At 38.8% G+C, this 19,712-nt stretch overlaps 1 protein-coding gene across 7 annotated transcripts in view; it reads right to left on the reverse strand.

Moving 5' to 3' along the window:
- The window catches only part of INVS (inversin), a 158,490-nt gene that overhangs the window by 78,284 nt on the left and 60,494 nt on the right, over nucleotides 1-19,712 (reverse strand). For 3 of the 7 annotated variants that reach the window (XM_058694766.1, XM_058694758.1, XM_058694759.1), the window contains exon 4: nucleotides 184-357. In XM_058694766.1, the coding sequence (XP_058550749.1) occupies nucleotides 184-357 (174 nt within the window). The other 4 variants (XM_058694763.1, XM_058694764.1, XM_058694761.1 and 1 more) reach the window with 4 other exon arrangements.

Consider the following 19,712-nt stretch of genomic DNA (forward strand, 5'->3'; position numbering starts at 1 on the left):
ATTTTGAGAGAGGGAGAGACAGAGAGGGAGGGAGGAAGAAACTCCTGAGCAGGTGCCGCACCATCAGCACAGAGCCCGATGCGGGGCTTGAACTCACGCAGTCATTAGATCATGACCGAAGCTGAAACCAAGAGTTGGGCCCTTAACCGAATGAGGCACCCAGGCGCACCCCCTCCCCCTTACCTTGTTTTTATCCTGGGTATCCACTTCTCCTGGTGCCATAAACTTCAGCAGAAGCGCCAAACACTTGGGGCTCTTGTGCCGAGTGGTCAAGTGCAAAGGGGTCATCTCTTCCAGATCCTTTTGCATCCAGTTTGCTCTGCGTGTAAGTAAGAGTTTCATGAAACGATAATTTCCCTAAATAAATAAATAAATAAATAAATAAATAAATAAATAAATAAATAAAAAGAAACAGTAAGAAGAAAATTAATTTGGGGCCAAGACATTTTCTAAATTTTAAAATGTTTTAAGTAGTTTAATTATTCTGCTAGCATAAAAATATTCAGATATATCAATTGATCAAAGGAAAAATACTTAAAATCCCACTACTCTATCAATTGTTTTACTATGAAAGCTCCCTTCCAACCACTTCCTATATGCATATAATTTACACTGCATGCATATAGTTTACAATAGTTTAAATAGCTGGTCAACGTTTCATTTATTGAACCATTCTAATTTCCAGTATTTTCTTTTATAGAATATGATACAATGTACATTTATTTCCACATAGTTTTCCTTAATTTTTTCGTAAGAATAAATGATCAGGAATCAATTTAGTGTGCCAAAGGAGTTTATACAGTTTTTGGTGTATTTTCCAAATTGCTATCCAGTAGCAGCAAAGAATATACTAGCACATTCTGACCCATACAGCACCTATTATTTATATTCAAAGTATAATAACCTTGCGAAATGATCAGAGATTTAAAATCCCAATTTACAGGTGAGGGAGGTGAGATTCACAGTGGTTGAACATTTTGTTCACGGTCATCTGTTACTAAAGTATAAAGTAGGTGGTTAGTTTTCTTGCAGAGCTACGGAGAGGTACAACTGAGAGAGACGAATCTTGTTCGGAGTTTGGGTCCCAGAAGCATCTGGTCACCTAAACACAAACCTAGAAGTCACTGGAGGCCATCCACTTGCAGGCAGTACTCTCCACAGCAGTTAAACCCTCCAATCTGGTAGAATCAACCCATTCAGAGAAAGCAGCTTAGCTACAGGGGTTAGAGCAATCCACTGGTGGGGATCCAGGTCAACCGTGTGTGTGTGTAATATGGTAGCTTTGAAACCAAACAAAACCCTCAAAAAATCGTTCTTTGGAGCTCCTTCCTGAGATATAGTTCCATATTTCCAATTCTGGTTGGAGCCTTCAGTTTGCTTGGTACCACAGATATTTGAAAGTCAATATAACGAACCTGTACGACATAGTCAAGTTCTCTGCCTGCTTCATGCCTGTTTCTCTCTCCCTATTCAAAGCAGAATGGCAGTCAGGGTTATCTGTCCTTTTCATCTTCTGAGATCCTCTACATCCTTAATATTGTTGGAAATGTGGTTTTTTTAGCATTATAATGTATTGATATTCTACCGTGAGTGGCTATGAGTATTAGTAAGAAAATATTTATGAGTTAAGCAGGCCCTCCCCCCATTGTGATGAATGGGAGGCTCTAAGGCAAAGGGACCAGCTAGGGAGACAATGAGGTGCAGAAGGATGATGGTTCCCTGCTCATACCCACAGGGACAGAGATAGGAGTCAAGTCAGCTCAAGGGCTGGGCCACAGATAAGAATCAGAGGCTAAAAAAGTGTCCATCAGGCTGTCTATATTAGATGGGCAGACTTGGAATGGACCAAAAAGCAAAGTGACTCAGCTCAATTATTTCCTCTCAGAGAGGCTTTCCTTGACCACCCTAATGGAACTTATTTTGTTGTGCTTCATTCTAGTACCTTTCCATTTCCTTCATAGTACTTTGCTAAGTTTGTAGTTACTTACATTTGTTTATTTCCCTTCCCTGTGATCTCCTTCACGAGCTGTAAGCTTCATGAAGGCAGAGACTGTGTTTTACTGGGCACGGTGCTTGGCTAGCTGCTGGCACAACATAGGTGATTACTTGAAGGACTAAGTAAATGAGAGGAAATAAAGTGGGTGGGGGGATGGGCTAAATGGGTGAGGGGCATTAAGGAAGACACTTGTTGGGATGAGTACTGGGTGTTATACCTCGGTGACGAATCACTGGAATCTACTGCTGAAATCATTATTGCACTATATGCTAACTAACTTGGATGTAAATTAAAAAATTAATTAATTAATTAAAAAAATACCTTCCAGAGGTTTCTCTTTTTGTTTACAAATTCTTAATGTTGCTATATTAGATCATTAACAGTTAAGAATCTTAATTCTCAGATGTCTGGTATTTGGTTACTCTTCCTTTTTAATGTTTTGTTTATTTGAGCATCACTCATCAGGCTTTCTCATGTCATCCAGTGCCAGCTTTTGAGAAGTAAGGTGCTAAAACTTCCTCAAGAGGGCACCCTGCTCTAAATCTCTTGCCATCTTTTCTTTGAAGAAAGAAATGGTGCCCAGGAGAAACAAATCTATGTGGTACTTCTTACCAAAAAATAAAGCATGACCTTTCTGAGTATAACATTTCAAATATTACAGAATAATTCATCACGACCTTTTAAAGATATTCAATCAGACAATCATCTTGATTCTGGAATCCAGAGGAAAGGGGAAGGAAAAAGAAAGAAACAAGAGTATATTGGTGGGGGTGACTACTGACTTACAGACACAGTGCTTCGTGTATTTACACCTTACACTGTTCTGGGGATTCTACCTATAGAAAACATGATGCACTAGGTAATAACATTTATTTATTCACCCCTCAAAAAACATTCATTGAGTCTTGTTATAAAGCAGGCAAGAGTGAAACGTTTACACTAAGCTTTATTTATGACAAAGCTCTAGGACGTATTTGCTCCTCACAGAAGTATCATGGAAAGGTGTTACAGATTAAATAAAGTATCTTCCTGTGCCTCTATTTCCTCATCTGCAAAACAGGGATGGAGTACCTGAGATTATTGTGCATATGAAATGATAAAGATCATATTTGTACTCAGTGCACAAAGTAAATGCTTAGTAAATGTTTGCTGGTTTTATTATGAACAGTTTTCCAATGTGGAGGAGGCAACAAAATATAGCTAATCAAGTAGAAACAAGAATGGCCCATGATTGACAGCATATAGATAGAAAGATCTGACCACACATAGCATATATACACTTCAGCTAGAGAAGTGTGGAGAAAACCAAGGTTAGGGACAAGTAAAAGTGGAAATAATTGGGATGTCATAAATAGTGATCTTCTGATTTTTTTTTTTTTTTTTTACATTGAGAAAGATGCCTGTACTCTGCCTACAGAGAATGATGACACAGGACCAATAAGGGTGTACCCAGTAGGAAATCTGCGGGAACCCTGGGGAGATGTCAGCTTCTCTTCCCAAAGGCAGAGGCACAACAGATATTATCTACAAATGCTGGGACTGGAAACACTATAATCCATTTGGACCACCATCAACTTCCTGGTCTCATGAACAAGCATTTATTAGATGCCCAGGGCATGCAAACTCAATTCTGAGGATGAGCAGAGGCGGCAGAGAACTCTAAGAACTAAAATCAGGAGAATATTTCTAGTGTCAGTGGAAAAGGGGAAGATACCAGTTCGAAACAGGAAGCTAATTTGATAACCTTCTGAAGGTTGTTATGACTGGGGACCCCTATCCTAGACAACTTTGCTTCCTATAAAGCCCTCTCAATAAAAAACAAACAAACACAATGTTTAAATATTTCCTTAATATTGCTTAAAATTCAGACTTCTTAAGTTTTCAGGTTTATTCTTAAATGCAAGAATAAGGAGGATTTGGAGTTAATCATTTAGCACCATCTCTTAGGGGCACACAGAACTTAATCCTCAGGTGAACACTGTTTTGGGATCTGTTTTTATAATTTCTGACTGAATAGGAAATAGTATAAGAGTGCAGGAGATAATAGAGTATATGTTCCTAAGAAAACTCATGGTAGGGGGGCGCCTGGGTGGCTCAGTCAGTTAAGTATCCAACTTGATTTTGGCTCAGGTCATGATCTCATGGTTCGTGAGATCGAGCCCCATGTCGGGCTCTGTGCTGACAGTGCGGACCCTGCTTGGAATTCTCTCTATCCTCTCTTTCTGCCCTTCCCTTTGCTTGTGTGTGCGTTCTCTCTCTCTCTCTCTCAAAATAAATAAATATTAAAAAAAAAAAACTGATGGTAGTGAGCACAAGTTGAGAGAGCTGAAGTTAGAGAATGTCCTGATTTAGTCACCAAAAGGACATTAGCCCTGATCTGATCTGATCTGTTACGCCACCGAAGTGAGAAAACATTTACTAATGTCTCTGAAACATTGAATAAGATGTTTTGTTTTGCTATGTAGCCATAATCCTCATCTTAATCTTCCCATAATTAACAGGAGCTTCTTTTGTCTGTGATGTAAATGATTATGACATTTGGATTTCCCCCAAATGCAGGAAAAGGACTACAATATCTAAAAGGGTAAAAGAGGATAAAAAAGTTCTCTGACCTGGAGAACACACTTAAAAGGAATCTGGGAAATAAATCAATCCAAAATGTGACTTTTAACCTTATATATTTTTTTTGTCTGTCCAGTTCTCTAAAATAGGCTCCATTTTTAGAAAAAGCATATAGTCAGTTAATCTTAATAACAATAATATGGGAGTTTTGAATGAAATGCCTCGATATTTTCCTTCAGATTCTCAATTTATTATTATTTTTTAAGGTTCACATTTGAGAGAGAGAGAGAGAGAGAGAGAGAGAGAGAGAGAGAGAGAATGAACGGGGGAGGGGGCAGGGAGAGAGGGGAGAGTCTCCAAAGTGGGCTCCGTACTGACAGCAGAGAGCCTGATATGGGGCTTGAACTCATGAACTGTGAGATCGTGGCCCGAGCCAAAGTTGCATGCTCTCCTACTGAGCCACCCAGGTATCCCTAGATTTTTTATTTCTAAGAAATAAAACAGAACCGATACGGTTCATGATCCCTCTGTGGCCCTCTCCAATTCTCCCTCTTTAGAGACTACATCCTGAATTTGGAGTTTTTCATTCCAATGAATGCTTTAATACATTTGTTTCTTACACATATATGTACCCATAAGCTACATAGTATTGTTTTACATATTTTTAGTCTTTATATAAATAGTACTGTATGATCGCTTGCCACCTTTTTACTCAAAGCAGTGCTTTTTTGAGATTTATCCAAGTGGCTCCGGTTCATACATTTTCACCGGAGAAAGTATTTTGTCATATGAAAATAACTGTATTTCTTTATTCTCTAGAGGAATATTTAGCATGTTTCCCATTTTTCACTATTGCGGACAATACTGTCTGGACAATTTTCTTCTACGTCTCCTGGTAAATGTGCAAGAATTTCTGTAATGCTGGGTTGAAAGTGCTCTTTAAAGCAGCTAGTCCAATTTATATTCCCACCAGGAATGTATGAGAATTTTTATTTCTTCACATCCTCGCCACACTTGGTTTTGTCACACTTGCTAACTTTTGCTAGTAAAATGGATACACAATTGTGTTTTGCCATGGATTTAATTTTCATTTCCCTGACTGAGGTGGAATGGTTTTATATGTTTATTGGCCATTTGCTTCTTTTTCTGTGAATAGCCTTTTTGCGTTGTTTACTCATTCCCCAATTTAGCTCTTTGTCTTTTTCTTAATGATCTGTAGGAGTTATTTACATATTCTGTATACTAATTCTTGGTTGGTTTTGCAAATATCTTCTCTTTGTGTGGATTGTCTTTTTGCTTTGTTTATGCTCTTCAGCTAGGAATGAATTCATGATCTGAATAATGATATTGCTAGCTTTCTTAGCATTAGAGTTCTTCATTTATTTTGGAATTTTTGTTTGCAGGCTCATTCATTCATTCATTCATTCAATCATTAAAAATGTTTAGGGTTTCCTGGGTGGCTCAGCTGGTTAAGCGTCTGACTTCAGCTCAGGTCATGATCTTGTGGTTCGTGAGTCCAGGCCCCACATCAGGCTCTGTACTGACAGCTCAGACCCTGGAACCTGCTTTGGATTCTGTGTCTCCCTCTCTCTCTGCCTCACCCCTGCTTGTGTGCTGTCTCTCTCTGTGTCTCAAAAAGGAATAAACATTAAAAATTTTTTTTTTTTAATGTTTGTTTTAAGAGAGAGAGCGTGTGCACTAGCAGGGGAGGGGCAGAGAGCAAAGGAGTGAGAACTCCAAGCAGGCTCTGTGCTGTCAGCACATAGCCCAGCAGGGGGCTCCATCTCATGGTTGGTGAGATCATGACCTGAGCCAAAATCAAGAGTTAAACACTTAACCAAACTGCACCACCCAGGTGCCCCTGCAGGTTCATTTTAAAGAGAAGATTGTTTGCTATGTTTTTCTTTTTTCTCCCTCTCTCTTCCTCTCTCTCTCCTTTCTCACCCTTACAGCTGCTAACACCCGCTCCTAATGCACTAAGAATCTGTTCTTAGAATGCTTTTTTGCAGCCTCATCTCCAGCGATATGAGGGATGTCTTCCTGGTCCTGAGGCTTGATCTTTGTCCTGCTCCTGCCACTTCTCTAGACTAAGAGCTTCCTCTAAAGCTATAGCTTCATATTAAGGTAAAGAATACCCCCCAATTCTAAGTACTTTCTTGGCTTTAATGTGACCACTTTTCACTCACTTAGTGGGGAAAAAAGGGAGTACCTTCCTGAGCCAGAAGTATTTGAAATATTCTCCAAGATGGCTCCCTGTTCCTGGTAAATGCCTTAATTGTTAACTTCTAGACTACTGGCAGCTGAGCTTCAAAACATTCTGAATCCCTACCTCTACATTTCTTCTCCAAATGGCAACCATATTTTCTACATCTGGCTCCTTGGAACCTTTGCTATTCGCTTCCTCTTCAGATGAAACAATTACTTTAATAGACTCCAATGCTTAAGACTTGGCTAACCCTGCCTGTAGCTGCCCCTTTCCCTCCTGAAATACCAAAGAGAACAGATAATTTCCCCAAACCAGTACAGTAGTTTGGGACCTGCATGTTTCTCGATTATGATCTTTGCATTCTTGTTCCGTGTCCTTAGCATTTATATTTACTTTCAGTGTAGTTGAATCGAAAACAATTATTCACTATGTATACAAATGTTCACTACATTTTTCTGTTCATTTATAGGTTTGTATATAATTTTGTCCTGGAAAATATTACAACTATATATGTGTATATAAAATAGCACATACAGATGCAAGGTAGGCATTCTGCCATATTTCATTCTAAATCTAATCATATTATGTACCAAAATATACATTATTTACAACCGAAATGGAAATAATAGAAACATGAGTTGTTATTAAGTCCAATGATGTCTCTATAATTATATATTTATAAACCCTCAAGGCATTTAAAATATTAATTTTTAAAAAGAATCACTATCCTTGGGAAGTATTTAGGTCACAAATATCACTGATCTCATTACATCAAACTTTTCTGTAATGGTTGCAGACACAAATGAGTCTTGGAAATACCACGAGAGTGCTGGGAGAAGCAATCTGCCATGGGTCCTGAGTGTCCCTGCATGTATTTACTGGGTATGCCAAGAATGCAAAGTCTTGACTCCTCTTTACTTAGGCTGTGCCTCAGAGTTGGGTTTGCAGCAAGCAATCTTAAAGGACATTAATGTCCTCCAGGACATTAGACAAGGAGCAGGCTTCTTAGCACACACTAAAGTCTGGGGATTCCCAAAACTCAGCATTTCTCAGATGTCATGCAAACCCACTGTGCACCCAGGATCCACCTAGGTCCTCTGTGTTGCTCCCACAGTCCTTGGGAGCAAGGGAAACTGGTGTAAGCATGCAAATGCTCATGTTACTGTGGCATCAGTAATAAAGCTTTTTTGTCTCTTTTGGTAGTCTTGTGTCTTCTGCTGGTACGTATGGGCAACTTACTGCCTTGTAATGAGTTAGGGCACATTAAAGGAAAAAGTAGGGCAAAATTAAATCCAAGCCTCAACAGTACAGGCAATGAGGAAGGGATGCTGACAAAGATACATTTTGCTTGAAAAGTAAGGACAAGGGCCCTGCAGGCCAGGTTCAGGGACAAGAAGACTCTCTGAGATGGTACCCAAGTGATGGGGAAGGTGGGGGAGGTAAGAGATCCCACTGTCCTATCTGTTAACAAATCTCAGTGGTGGCAAGTAGAACTAAAACAAGCTGCCCAAATGGTGCCTTGGTCTCTGGTCACTGTCCTCTGGGCAGGCAGAGGAAGAGATGTTAGCATGACAATGCGACAGTGAGCTGAAGGCAACGTGGTTGTGGCTGCTGAGCCAAGGGCTCCCTAAAGTGGAAACTAATGGTGAGAACAACGAGGAATGAGCAGCTGTTTAAAAGTGAAAGTAAATGCAAAGACTTGTCTAATAGCACAGAGCCAAGTGCACCATGTACCTGATCCTGGCTGTAGCTGTATTTATCTGGCAATGAGGATAAAGCACTAGGTATAGAGGTAGTCACTGTCTGAAGCAAAGCTCCTGGCTTAATGGTGCCCTTGATGCATGGAGGTTCCTCTGAATGCCTTGGCCTGGTTTACTGATAATTTGGCTAAGTTAAAACCTGATGGTGTCCATTGGGAGACAGTCCAACCTCAATGCTGACTCTGGAAGACTGACTATGGTAAGGGCAAGTCAGCCCAGTGGGCTGAAATGAAAGCCGTCATTCTTACCTGAGACAATACTCCTAAGGAAGGGGCATGTTTTTACTACCCCTTGGGTTGTTGCCAATGTTCCAGTCATCTGATCTGCCACCTGGAAGACTATATATGGAGGTGGATTAAAAACACCCCTCTTTGTGGCTACAAATTATGGAAACAACTGGGGCTGCTGACTAAACAGCTTGGGTCACTCATGTAGATGGCCATAGTAAGGGCTCATTCTCTTATAAGACCAACTGGAATCAGGTTGCTGAATAAGGCTGCTTTGCCCAGGTTATTGGCCATTTACCATCTGTATCCATCACCGCACTAAACATAGCGATGAATCCATCATCATAGACTAGGCTCAAAGTAAAAGGTAGGTGTTTGATGTAGAAACTACCACTGCACACCAGACTTGTACATTCCCCTATGTAGGCCTACTTTTGTGTGTGTGATGAAGGAGGCCATGTTAACAGGGCATTGCTCCTGCCTATTCCTTGCAAGGACTTTTGATAACTCCTTCTCATGGTCACCTCATGCTTCACCATTGCTGACATTTTTCAGGTTATAGTATTGTTGTTCCAGTCTGATCAGCTTATACCAGCCACACCACTGAGGCACTGAAACTAAATTATTTCATGTTTTGGTATTTCCAGACCATCTGACTGTCATAGTCTCATTACGGTGTACCTTTTGTTACAAAGACTACCCAACAATGTGCCACTAGTTAAGGTATTTGATGGGCATTCTATGCTCTCTACCACCCTTAAGAATTTGAAATTGTTGACAGCAGGCATGACCGCCTTCAAAATAAACTCTAAAAGATTTCTGACTCTACCTGTTACCTCCTCCTCGTCCACACACCTAAGAGAGGCAATTAGGCTACTGAATGTGGCCACCCCTAGAAAGAGCTCATATCCTCAGGACAGTCACCTGGTAAATAATCAGAACAAAAGGAGTGGGGACTATATACACCTATTTTGAATATTTGGTTTTCTTCCTTGCCCCTCCTGTTATGATGCTTATTTCTTTTCCCTAAGAGCTATCTCAGGCTGGCTTTGGTACAGCCCCTGGATGGCAGTCCACCCAAAAGGGGACTTGGAGATTCAAATTTAATTCTAGCTCAGCCACCTAGATTTGTTTGATGGACAATGTTGATAGATCATCAACGTATAAAATGACCACTTGATTGAGTACACTGTTTACCAAGTCTTCCTTACAGTGCCCACATGGGCCAAGATGGGGGATATAATGAGTCTCTGTAAATTTGTTCCGTATCTACCCTTCTAGATGAAGGACATGGGTGCAAGTAGTAGATAATTAGAGAAAAGGTGAAGAGTTATAGATATTTGAATGGGGTACCCTAATTTTACAGCTATTTGGATGAGATAACACTTCAGCACCTGGGAAGGGGATACGTTAGATCTTGGTAGATGCAAGGAGGGAGAGGATAATTATTGCTCTTTTTGTCCTCTGGATCCAGTACTGCATCCTGGATATTGTTTGCTGCCTGAATCAAAGAGCAGCTGAGGATAGCAATCTGATCTGCTTCTTGTGTTTGTCATTGCCATTCATGTGCTATGAAATAGAAAAATCCAAGTGGACATGGATGGTCCTGAAGTCTTTTGCTGTGCTTGACACCATCAATGGCAGCTCCCGAATGTGGATCCCCTTGTATATGTAGAAACACAGGGACTGGCTCAACCTTATTTTAACCTAATGGATACAAATTCATAGGTCTCTCCTGATGTGTGAGAAGCTTTGGGTTATGCCATGTATGACAATCAACTACTTGGTGATACTGCCCATGTGGCTTAGCCAAGTCATAGTAATGGTGATCCAAGTTTAACAGCAAATCCTAACCTAAAGTGACTTGTGTCTTTTCAGGTTTTATGTTTGTATGTAGTGGGAGAAAGGGCCATGAAATATTCCTCCATTAGTCCGTCTGGTGCTTCCTATACTTATTGGTAATCACACCAAAGATCAGCAGGTCAAACTCCCTTGTTTAAGTCATAATAGATAATAGACTAGTCTTAGAGTACATCCTGGTTGTATAAGGAACCTATTGTTTCCCCTGGTCCTTACTAACAGTTGACTTAATCCAGGACACTGAGGGGGCATAGTTGAATTAATACTGCGGGTTGTTCTCATACTGCTGCTTTGAGTCCTATTAATTAAATGTCATATGAGACATATTAAACAGATTTGTTTTCAGGCTCTGTTGGTCAGATTAATCAGAGTTAACTGATGGAATAGTATGCTTATGTCAAGAACATGTAGGACTAAGTGATGGATTGTTGGGAGAGGCAATTCACCATGGACCCTAATCATCTCTGCATGTTCTTATGCCAAAAGTCCAAAGTCCTGATCATTTTTGACTTACACAAGTTCTCAGGGGTGTGTTAGCAACAATCAACTTGAGAGATGAGGTCATTATTTTCCTTTGTGCTTAATTACTGCTTACTATAGAAGCAGTAGATCCCTCAGTTCTGATGGAAACCTACTATGTGTATATCATCCATCTGGGCCTTCTGAAACTCCCTCATTATTCTTAGGGGTAAGGGAAATCAATGTAAATGTATAGGTGCTGATGCTTTTTGCTATGCTGTGAATAACAAACTTCTTTGTCTCTGGCCCTGGAATCTCTTGTCTATTGTCAGCATCCATGAAATAGTAACAGACCAACTTCTTACCTTGTGTAAAATTTCAGACGCTGAAAATAATTCTATGTTATTGTAATATGAAATGAGGTATAAGAAGGACTGAAACAGGATTGGAGAGGTGGGCAGGGGATAGAAAACGGAAAGTCTAATACAGCAGGAGAAAGAGTCTAAAACTTCTTGTGTAGGTGATGGGGAGCCAATGAAGAGTTTAAGAAAGAAATGACATGAGTGGATTTGTGTTTTTAAAAAAATTCTCTGGAGGCCATGTGAAGCATCAATTTGAGGGGGGCAGATCTTTAATGATACCAGTCAGAAGGTTACTACAGCAATTCAGAATAGAAATGTTGAGAGCTAAATGAAAATAAGAGGACAGATTAGTGAAATATATAAGGACTCACGTATGGGTACAAGATGGAGAGTAGTGTCAGCAATGGAAAAGATGGAAAGAAAAATAGGGTTAGGAATGAAGATTTTGAGTTCCATTTTTCTTTAACATGTGGGGTTTGGGGATTCTGAGGGATAGCTACATAAAGATGTCTAGCAAAAAATGAAAAGGATATATATGGCTCTAAATATTGGAAGAGATGGCTAGATTCAAGATATAGGGTTATGAATCATCCATATTAATAGCTGCTTCCACTGTTCTCCAAAGCAATAATTCCTGGCATAAACTAAAGTACATAAAATTAGAAAAATGAACCTCTACATATAACTGAAATGTAAACATAATTTAAATGTCCACATAAATAGCTCAGTACAATGCAATCCAATACTGTTCTTTTTTCTAGACCATAAAAAACAACTACCACATCAAATATAGAGTATAAGTGGATTGGAAAAGAATGGCCCTTCCATATTATTCTTGTTCACTTGGCTCATTTTCTAATTTCAGTTGATGTAGGTGTCTTGTTGTACTCTGGTTTCTTGGTCTTTCATTTAACCTGACTCTATAGGAAAGCAAACAGTTACAAAAACCAAGTTTTTGAATGACATGAATTCACTGAGTGTTAGAACTGAAATTAAACCTGCAACTGCTTTTCTCCAGTTTCAGATATTCTCCCTCTTTCCGTAAATTTCTGATAGTCCAGTCTAAACATTGCGCTTTATAGCTAAGAATTTCTAATTTTTCAACAACTATGATGGTAACATCACTAACCTTCCACCTTCAGCAAAACTTTAAAACATTTTTAAAAAGTTATTTGAGAATTCTCTGAGCAAAGTCTAAGAATGGCACTTCGAAGACAGAATAGGAGCTGTATTTGTTGTTTTTCCAGTTTAAGATGTTCATCCATCTGGCAGAGCAGCTAGACAATACATCAGCCAAGAACATCTCACTGGCTTGAAACAGATTCTGGCTCTCAAAGAGGATTTGACTGAAGGAAAGGCAACATCTTTAGTTGCTCTGTGGCTGAACTCTTCTAATATTTCTCCCCGGTGCCTCCTCCAAGCTTGGCTCCATCCACTAACTTGGTTTCCATAGGAATAGACAGAGCTATCAAGTGGCACACAGTCAAACAGCATAACAGAAAGAGAAAACGTTGCTGTCAAACACACACACACACACACACACACACACACACACACACACACACACACACACATATTTCTCTAAGAGAAGAAATGATGCAAAGGTATCCTTGACTCTGAGGCTTCCTTATCCAATGCCGGATTCATCAGGTGCTTCTTCTGTCTATTATAGCCTATTTTTTAAATGAGTCCCTTCAGTACTGAGCATGTCATACCAAAAATAAATGTTAAAAAACAGTTATAACAAGTTGTGATGTGTGTTTCCACAAGTACCATTCTGTTGGGCTTGTGAGGTACCCTTCTGTATTTAGAGTGGTGCTTTAAATTAGCACAACCTTTTGGGATGATTGTAAAATGCATTTTGTTTCCCATAATTGATATTGTTTGTAGGAAAACATTAATTTTTTCATAAATCAGTAGTTCTAACTCTAGCATGTACCAGGATCACTGGAGAACTTGAAAACACAGATTGCTAAGGTCTTCCCTCAGAGTTTTCATTTACTAGGTCTGGTGTGCGGCCTAAGAATTTGCATTTCAAACAAGTTTCTGGGAGATGCTGGTGCTGCCAGTCTAGAATTCCACACTTTAAACCATTGTTTAAAAGAAGAATGTAATGTTGAAGTTCTCAACTCTGAGAAGCTTAAACAACAAACAATAGAAAAACCCAAATGAAAACAAAACATCTGGTCTATCCCAGATCAATGCAACCAGAATTTCTGGGACTTTGGAATTATTACTTCTTCAATACTTTGCAGGTGATTAAAAAAATGATATCAAGATTAAGAAATGCTGACCTGATTCAATCATTTATTCAATATTAGTTATGTACTATATGAATATTCTGTATCCAACACTGAGTAAGAGGTTTGGAAGTTTTAATTTTTGTGTTTTTTTGAATCATATTTGGTACACAATGCTACATTAGTTTCAGGTGTACAACATGGTGGTCCAACAACTCTATGTATTATGCTGTGCTCACCATGGGTACCTACCACATGTCACCATACAACTCAACCTCAATACCAGGGACTTTATTCCCTAAGCTGTACCTTTTACTTCCATGACTTATTCATTCCATAACTGGAAGACTGTATCTCCCACTTCCCTTCATTTGGTCCATTTGTCCATTCCTCCACCTCCTTCCACTCTGGCAACCATCAGTTTGTTTTCTGTATTTGTAGCTTTCATTCTGCTTTTTGTTTGTTTATTCACTTGTTTTTTAGATTCCACATATGAGTGAAATCGTATGATGTTTGTCTTTCTCTGAACTACTTCACTTAGCCTAACACCCTCTAGGTCCACCCATGTTGTGGTAAATGGCAAGATCTCACCATTTTTTATGGTTGTGCAATATTTCATTGTGTGTATATGTGTCTGTGTACCACTTCTTTATCCATTCATCTATCAGTGGACACTTGTGTTGTTTCAGTATCTTGGCTGTTGTGAACACTTTTTATTTCTTGCCTGTTTGATTTTAGCCAATCTAACAAGTATAAGGTGATATCTCATTGTGGTTTTGATTTGCATTTCCCTGATAATGAGTGATGTTGAGCATCTTTTCATGTGTCTGTTGGCCATCTGTATGTCTTCTTTGGAAAACTGTCTATTCAGGTCCTCTGTCCATTTTTTAAAAAGATTGTTTTTTTGTGTTGAGGTATAAAAGTTTTTTATATATTTTGGATATTAACCCCTTATCAGATATATCATTTGCAGATATCTTCTCGCATTCAGTAGGTTGCCTTTTTGTTTTGTTGATGGTTTTCTTCACCGTGCAAAAGTTTTTTATTTTGAAGTCTCAATAGCTTATTTTTGCTTTTGTTTCCCTTACCTCAGGAGACATATCTAGAAAAATGCTGCTATAGCTGATGTCAGAGAGATCACGGTCTGTGCTCTCTTCTAAGAGTTTTATGGTTTCAGGTAGAGTTTTGGAAGTTTAAAAAAATAATTAAAACACACGTGTACACTCATATACAATATAAAAAGTATAAGCAAGGAAGGGTAAGTACATAAAGAGGAATAAAACAGACCACAGAGGCAGGCTGGATAGAGGATATACTTTCAGCCCTTTGTGGGGAGGGGGAAGGGTTAGATCAGGAAAGACTTCATGAAGGAGATGACAGTTGAGCTGGATCTTGACTTAGGAACATCAATATTTTAGCACTTCTCCGTGTCTCCATTTCATTCCCCTTGCCCATTTCTTTGATGTGGACAATAGGTATTTTCTTTTTCCCTTTTTTAAATTTAAATTTTAGTTAGTTAACAGAGAATGCCATATTGGTTTCAGGAGTAGAATTCAGTGATTCATCACTTACATACAATACCCACTACTCATCACAAGTGCCCTCCTTACTACCCATTACCCATCTGGCCCATCTCCCAACCACATCCTTCTGTCAAACCATAGTTTGTTCTCTATCATTAAGAGTCTCTTGTGGTTTGTTTCCCTCTCTTCTCTTCCCCCCCACCCTTCCCACGAGTTCATCTGTTTTGTTTCTTAAGTTTCACATATGAGTAAAATCATATGGTATTTTTCTTTCTCTGCTTGACTTATTTCACTTAGCTTAATATATTCTAGCTCCATCCACATCATTGCAAATGGCAAGATTTCATTCTTTTTAATGGCTGAGTAATATTCCATTACATATATATATCATATAAAATGATATATATAATGATATGTGTCCATTATCAGTCAATGGACATTTGGGCTCTCTCCATAGTTTGGCTATTGTTGATAGTGCTGCTATAAACACTGGGGTGCATGTACCCTTTCAAATCTGTATTTTTTCAGGAGTACTGATGCATAGGGGCACTTGTACCCCAATGTTTATAGCAGCACTCTCAACAATAGCCAAATTATGGAAAGAGCCTAAATGTCCATCAACTGATGAATGGATAAAGAAATTGTGGTTTATATACACAATGGAATACTACGTGGCAATGAGAAAGAATGAAATATGGCCTTTTGTAGCAACGTGGATGGAACTGGAGAGTGTGATGCTAAGTGAAATAAGCCATACAGAGAAAGACAGATACCATATGGTTTCACTCTTATGTGGATCCTGAGAAACTTAACAGAAACCCATGGGGGAGGGGAAGGAAAAAAAAAAAAAGAGGTTAGAGTGGGAGAGAGCCAAAGCATAAGAGACTGTTAAAAACTGAGAACAAACTGAGGGTTGATGGGGGGTGGGAGGGAGGGGAGGGTGGGTGATAGGTATTGAGGAGGGCACCTTTTGGGATGAGCACTGGGTGTTGTATGGAAACCAATTTGACAATAAATTTCATATATTAAAAAAAATCTAATAAAAATGAAGGCCAGTGTTAAAAAAAATCTGTATTTTTTTGTATCCTTTGGATAAATAATAGTGAAATTGCTGAATTGTAGGGTAATTCTATTTTTAGTTTTTTGAGGAGCCTCCATATTGCTCTCCACAGTGGATGCACCAGTTTGCATTCCCATCAACAGTGCAAGAGGGTTTCCCCTTCTCTATATCCTCACTACCACCTGTGGTTTCTTGTGTTGTTGATTTTAGCCATTCTTACAGGTGTGAAGTGGCATCTCATCATGGTATTGATTTGTATTTCCCTGATTATGAGTGATGTTGAGAGCATCTTTTCATGTGTCTGTTGGCCATCTGGATGTCTTCTTTGGAAAAGTGTCTATTCATGTCTTCTGCCTATTCCTTAACTGGGTTATTTGTTTTTTGGGTATTGAGTTGGATAAGTTCTTTATAGATTTTGGATACTAACCCTTTATCAGATATGTCATTTGCAAATATCTTCTCCCATCTGTAGACTGCCTTTTAGTTTTGTTGATTGTTTTCTTCACTGTGCAGTTTTTGATCTTTTTTTAAAAAAAATGTTTATTTATTTTGAGAGAGAAAGAGGCCAACAGAGAGAGAGGGAGAGAATCCCAAGCAGGCTCCAGGCTGAGCATGAGATCAATATGGGGTTTGATCTCATTACCACAAGATCATGACCTAAGCTGAAATCAGGAGTTGGATGTTTAACTGACTGAGCCACCTAGGTGCTCCCAGAAGCTTTTTATCTTGATGAAGTCTCAATGATTCATGTTTGCTTTTGTTTCTCTTGCCTTCAGTGACATGCCTAGTAAGAAGTTGCTCTGGCTGAGGTCAAAAAGATTGCTGCCAGTGTTCTCTTCTAGGATTTTGAGGTTTCCTGTCTCCCATTTAGGTCTTTCATCCATTTTGAATTTATTTTCTGTATGGTGTGAGAAAGTGGTCCAGTTTCATTCTTCTGCATGTTGCTGTCCAGTTTTCCCAACACCATTTGCTGAAGAGACTGTCTTTTTTCCACTGGATATTCTTTACTGCTTTGTCAAAGATTAGTTGACCATACAGCTGTGGGTTCATTTCTAGGACTTCTCTTCTGTCCCATTGATCTATGTGTCTATTTTTGTGCCAGTACCATACTGTCTTGATGACTACAGCTTTGTAATATAACTTGAAATCTGGAATTATGACGCCTCCAGTTTTTTTCTTTTTCATGATTGCTTTGGCTACTTGGGGTCTTTTGTGGTTCCATACAAATTTTAGGATTGTTTGTTCTAGCTCTGTGAAAAATGCTGGTGGTATTTTGATAGGGATTGCATTAAATGTGTAGATTGCTTTGGGTAGGATAGACATTTTAACAATGGTTGTTCTTTCAATCCATGTGTAGGGAATGCTTTTCCATTTCTTTGTGTCCCTTCAATTTCTTTCTTAAGTGTTCTGTAGTTTTCAGAGTACACATCTTTTACCTCTTTAGTTAGGTTTCTTCCTAGGTATCTTAGTGTTTTTGGTGAAATTGTAAATGGGATCAATTCCTTGATTTCTTTTTCTGTTGCTTCATTATTGGTATATAGAAATGCAACAGATTTCTGTACATTAATTTTGTATCACGTGACTTTGCTGAATTCATGTAATAGTTCTAGCAATTTTTTGGTGGAGTCTTTTGGGTTTTCTACATGGAGTATCATGTCATCTGCAAATAGTGAAGTTTGACTTGCTGATTTGGATGCAGTTTATTTCTTTTTGTTGTCTGACAGCTAAGACTAAGACTTCCAGTACTATGTTAAATAGTAATGGTGAGAGTGTACATTCTTGTCTTGTTCTTGACCATAGGGGAAAGGTTCTCATTTTCCCCACTGAGGATGATATTAGCTGTGGGTCTTTTGTATATGGCCTTTCTGATGTTAAGGTATGTTCCATCTATCCCTATTTTGTTGAGGGTTTTTACCAAGAATGGATGCTCTATTTTGTCAAATGCTTTTTCTGCATCTATTGATAGGATCATATGGCTCTTATCCTTTCTTTTAATAATGTTGTGTATCACGTTGATTGATTTGTGAATATTGAACCAGCTCTGCAGCATAGGAATAAATCTCACTTGATCATGGTGAATATCTTTTAATGTACTGTTGAATTCAATTTGCTAGTATCTTGTTGAGAGTTTTTGCATCCATGTTCATGAGGAATATTGACCTGTAATTCTCCTTTTTGTGCGGTCTTGTCTGGTTTTAGAATCAAGGTAATGCTGGCTGAGTTTGGAAGTTTCCCTTCTGTTTCTGTTTTTTGTTCTTTTGGTTTTTTTTGGAACAGTTTGAGAAGAATAGGTAGTAAATCTTCTTTAAATGTCTGGTAGAAATCCCCTGGGAAGCAATCTGGCCCTGGACTCTTGTTTTTTGGAAGATTTTTGATTACTAATTCAATTTCTTTACTGGTTATGGCTTTTTTCAAATTTTCTATTTCTTCCCATTTCAGTGTTGGTAGTTTGTGAGTTTCTAGGAATTTGTCCATTTCTTCCAGATTGCCCAGCTGGTTGGCATATAATTTTTCATAGTATTCTCTTATAATTGTTTGTATTTCTGTGGTGTTGGTTGTGATCTCTCCTCTTTCAATCATGATTTTATCTATTTGGGTCCTTTCTCTTTTCCTTTTGATAAGTCTGGCTAGGGGTTTATCAATTTTGTTAATTCTTTCGAAGAACCAGCTGTTAGTTTTGTTGATCTGTTCTACTATTTGTTTGTTTCTACATCCCTTATATCTGCTCTAATCTGTATTATTTCGCTTCTGCTGGCTTTGGCTTTATTTGCTGTTCCTTTTCTAGCTCCTTTAGGGGTAAGGTGAGGTTGTACATTTGAGACCTTTCTTGCTCCTTGACATAGGCCTGAATTGCAATATACTTAGGACTGCTTTTGCTGCATCCCAAAGGTTTTGGACTATTGTGTCTTCATTTTCATTGGCTTCCATGTTTTTTTTTTTTAAATTTCTTCTTTAATTTCCTGGTTAACTCATTCATTCTTTTTTTTTTTTTTTTTTTTTTTTTTTTTTTTTTTTTTCAACGTTTTTTATTTATTTTTGGGACAGAGAGAGACATAGCATGAATGGGGGAGGGGCAGAGAGAGAGGGAGACACAGAATCGGAAACAGGCTCCAGGCTCTGAGCCATCAGCCCAGAGCCTGACGCGGGGCTCGAACTCACGGACCGCGAGATCGTGACCTGGCTGAAGTCGGACGCCCAACCGACTGCGCCACCCAGGCGCCCCAGCTCATTCATTCTTTAATAGGATGTTCCTTAACCTCCATGTATTTGAGGGCTATCTAAATTTTTTCTTGTGGTTGACTTCAAGTTTCATAGTGGTGTGATCTGAAAATATGCATGGTATGATCTTGATCTTTTTGTACTTACTGAGGGCTAATTTGTGACCCCATATGTGATCTATTCTGGAGAATGTTCCATGTGCACTGGAGAAGAATGTATATTCCACTGCTTTAGGATG

This window comes from Neofelis nebulosa, chromosome 12 (assembly GCF_028018385.1).
Source record: "Neofelis nebulosa isolate mNeoNeb1 chromosome 12, mNeoNeb1.pri, whole genome shotgun sequence".
NCBI lineage: Eukaryota > Metazoa > Chordata > Mammalia > Carnivora > Felidae > Neofelis > Neofelis nebulosa.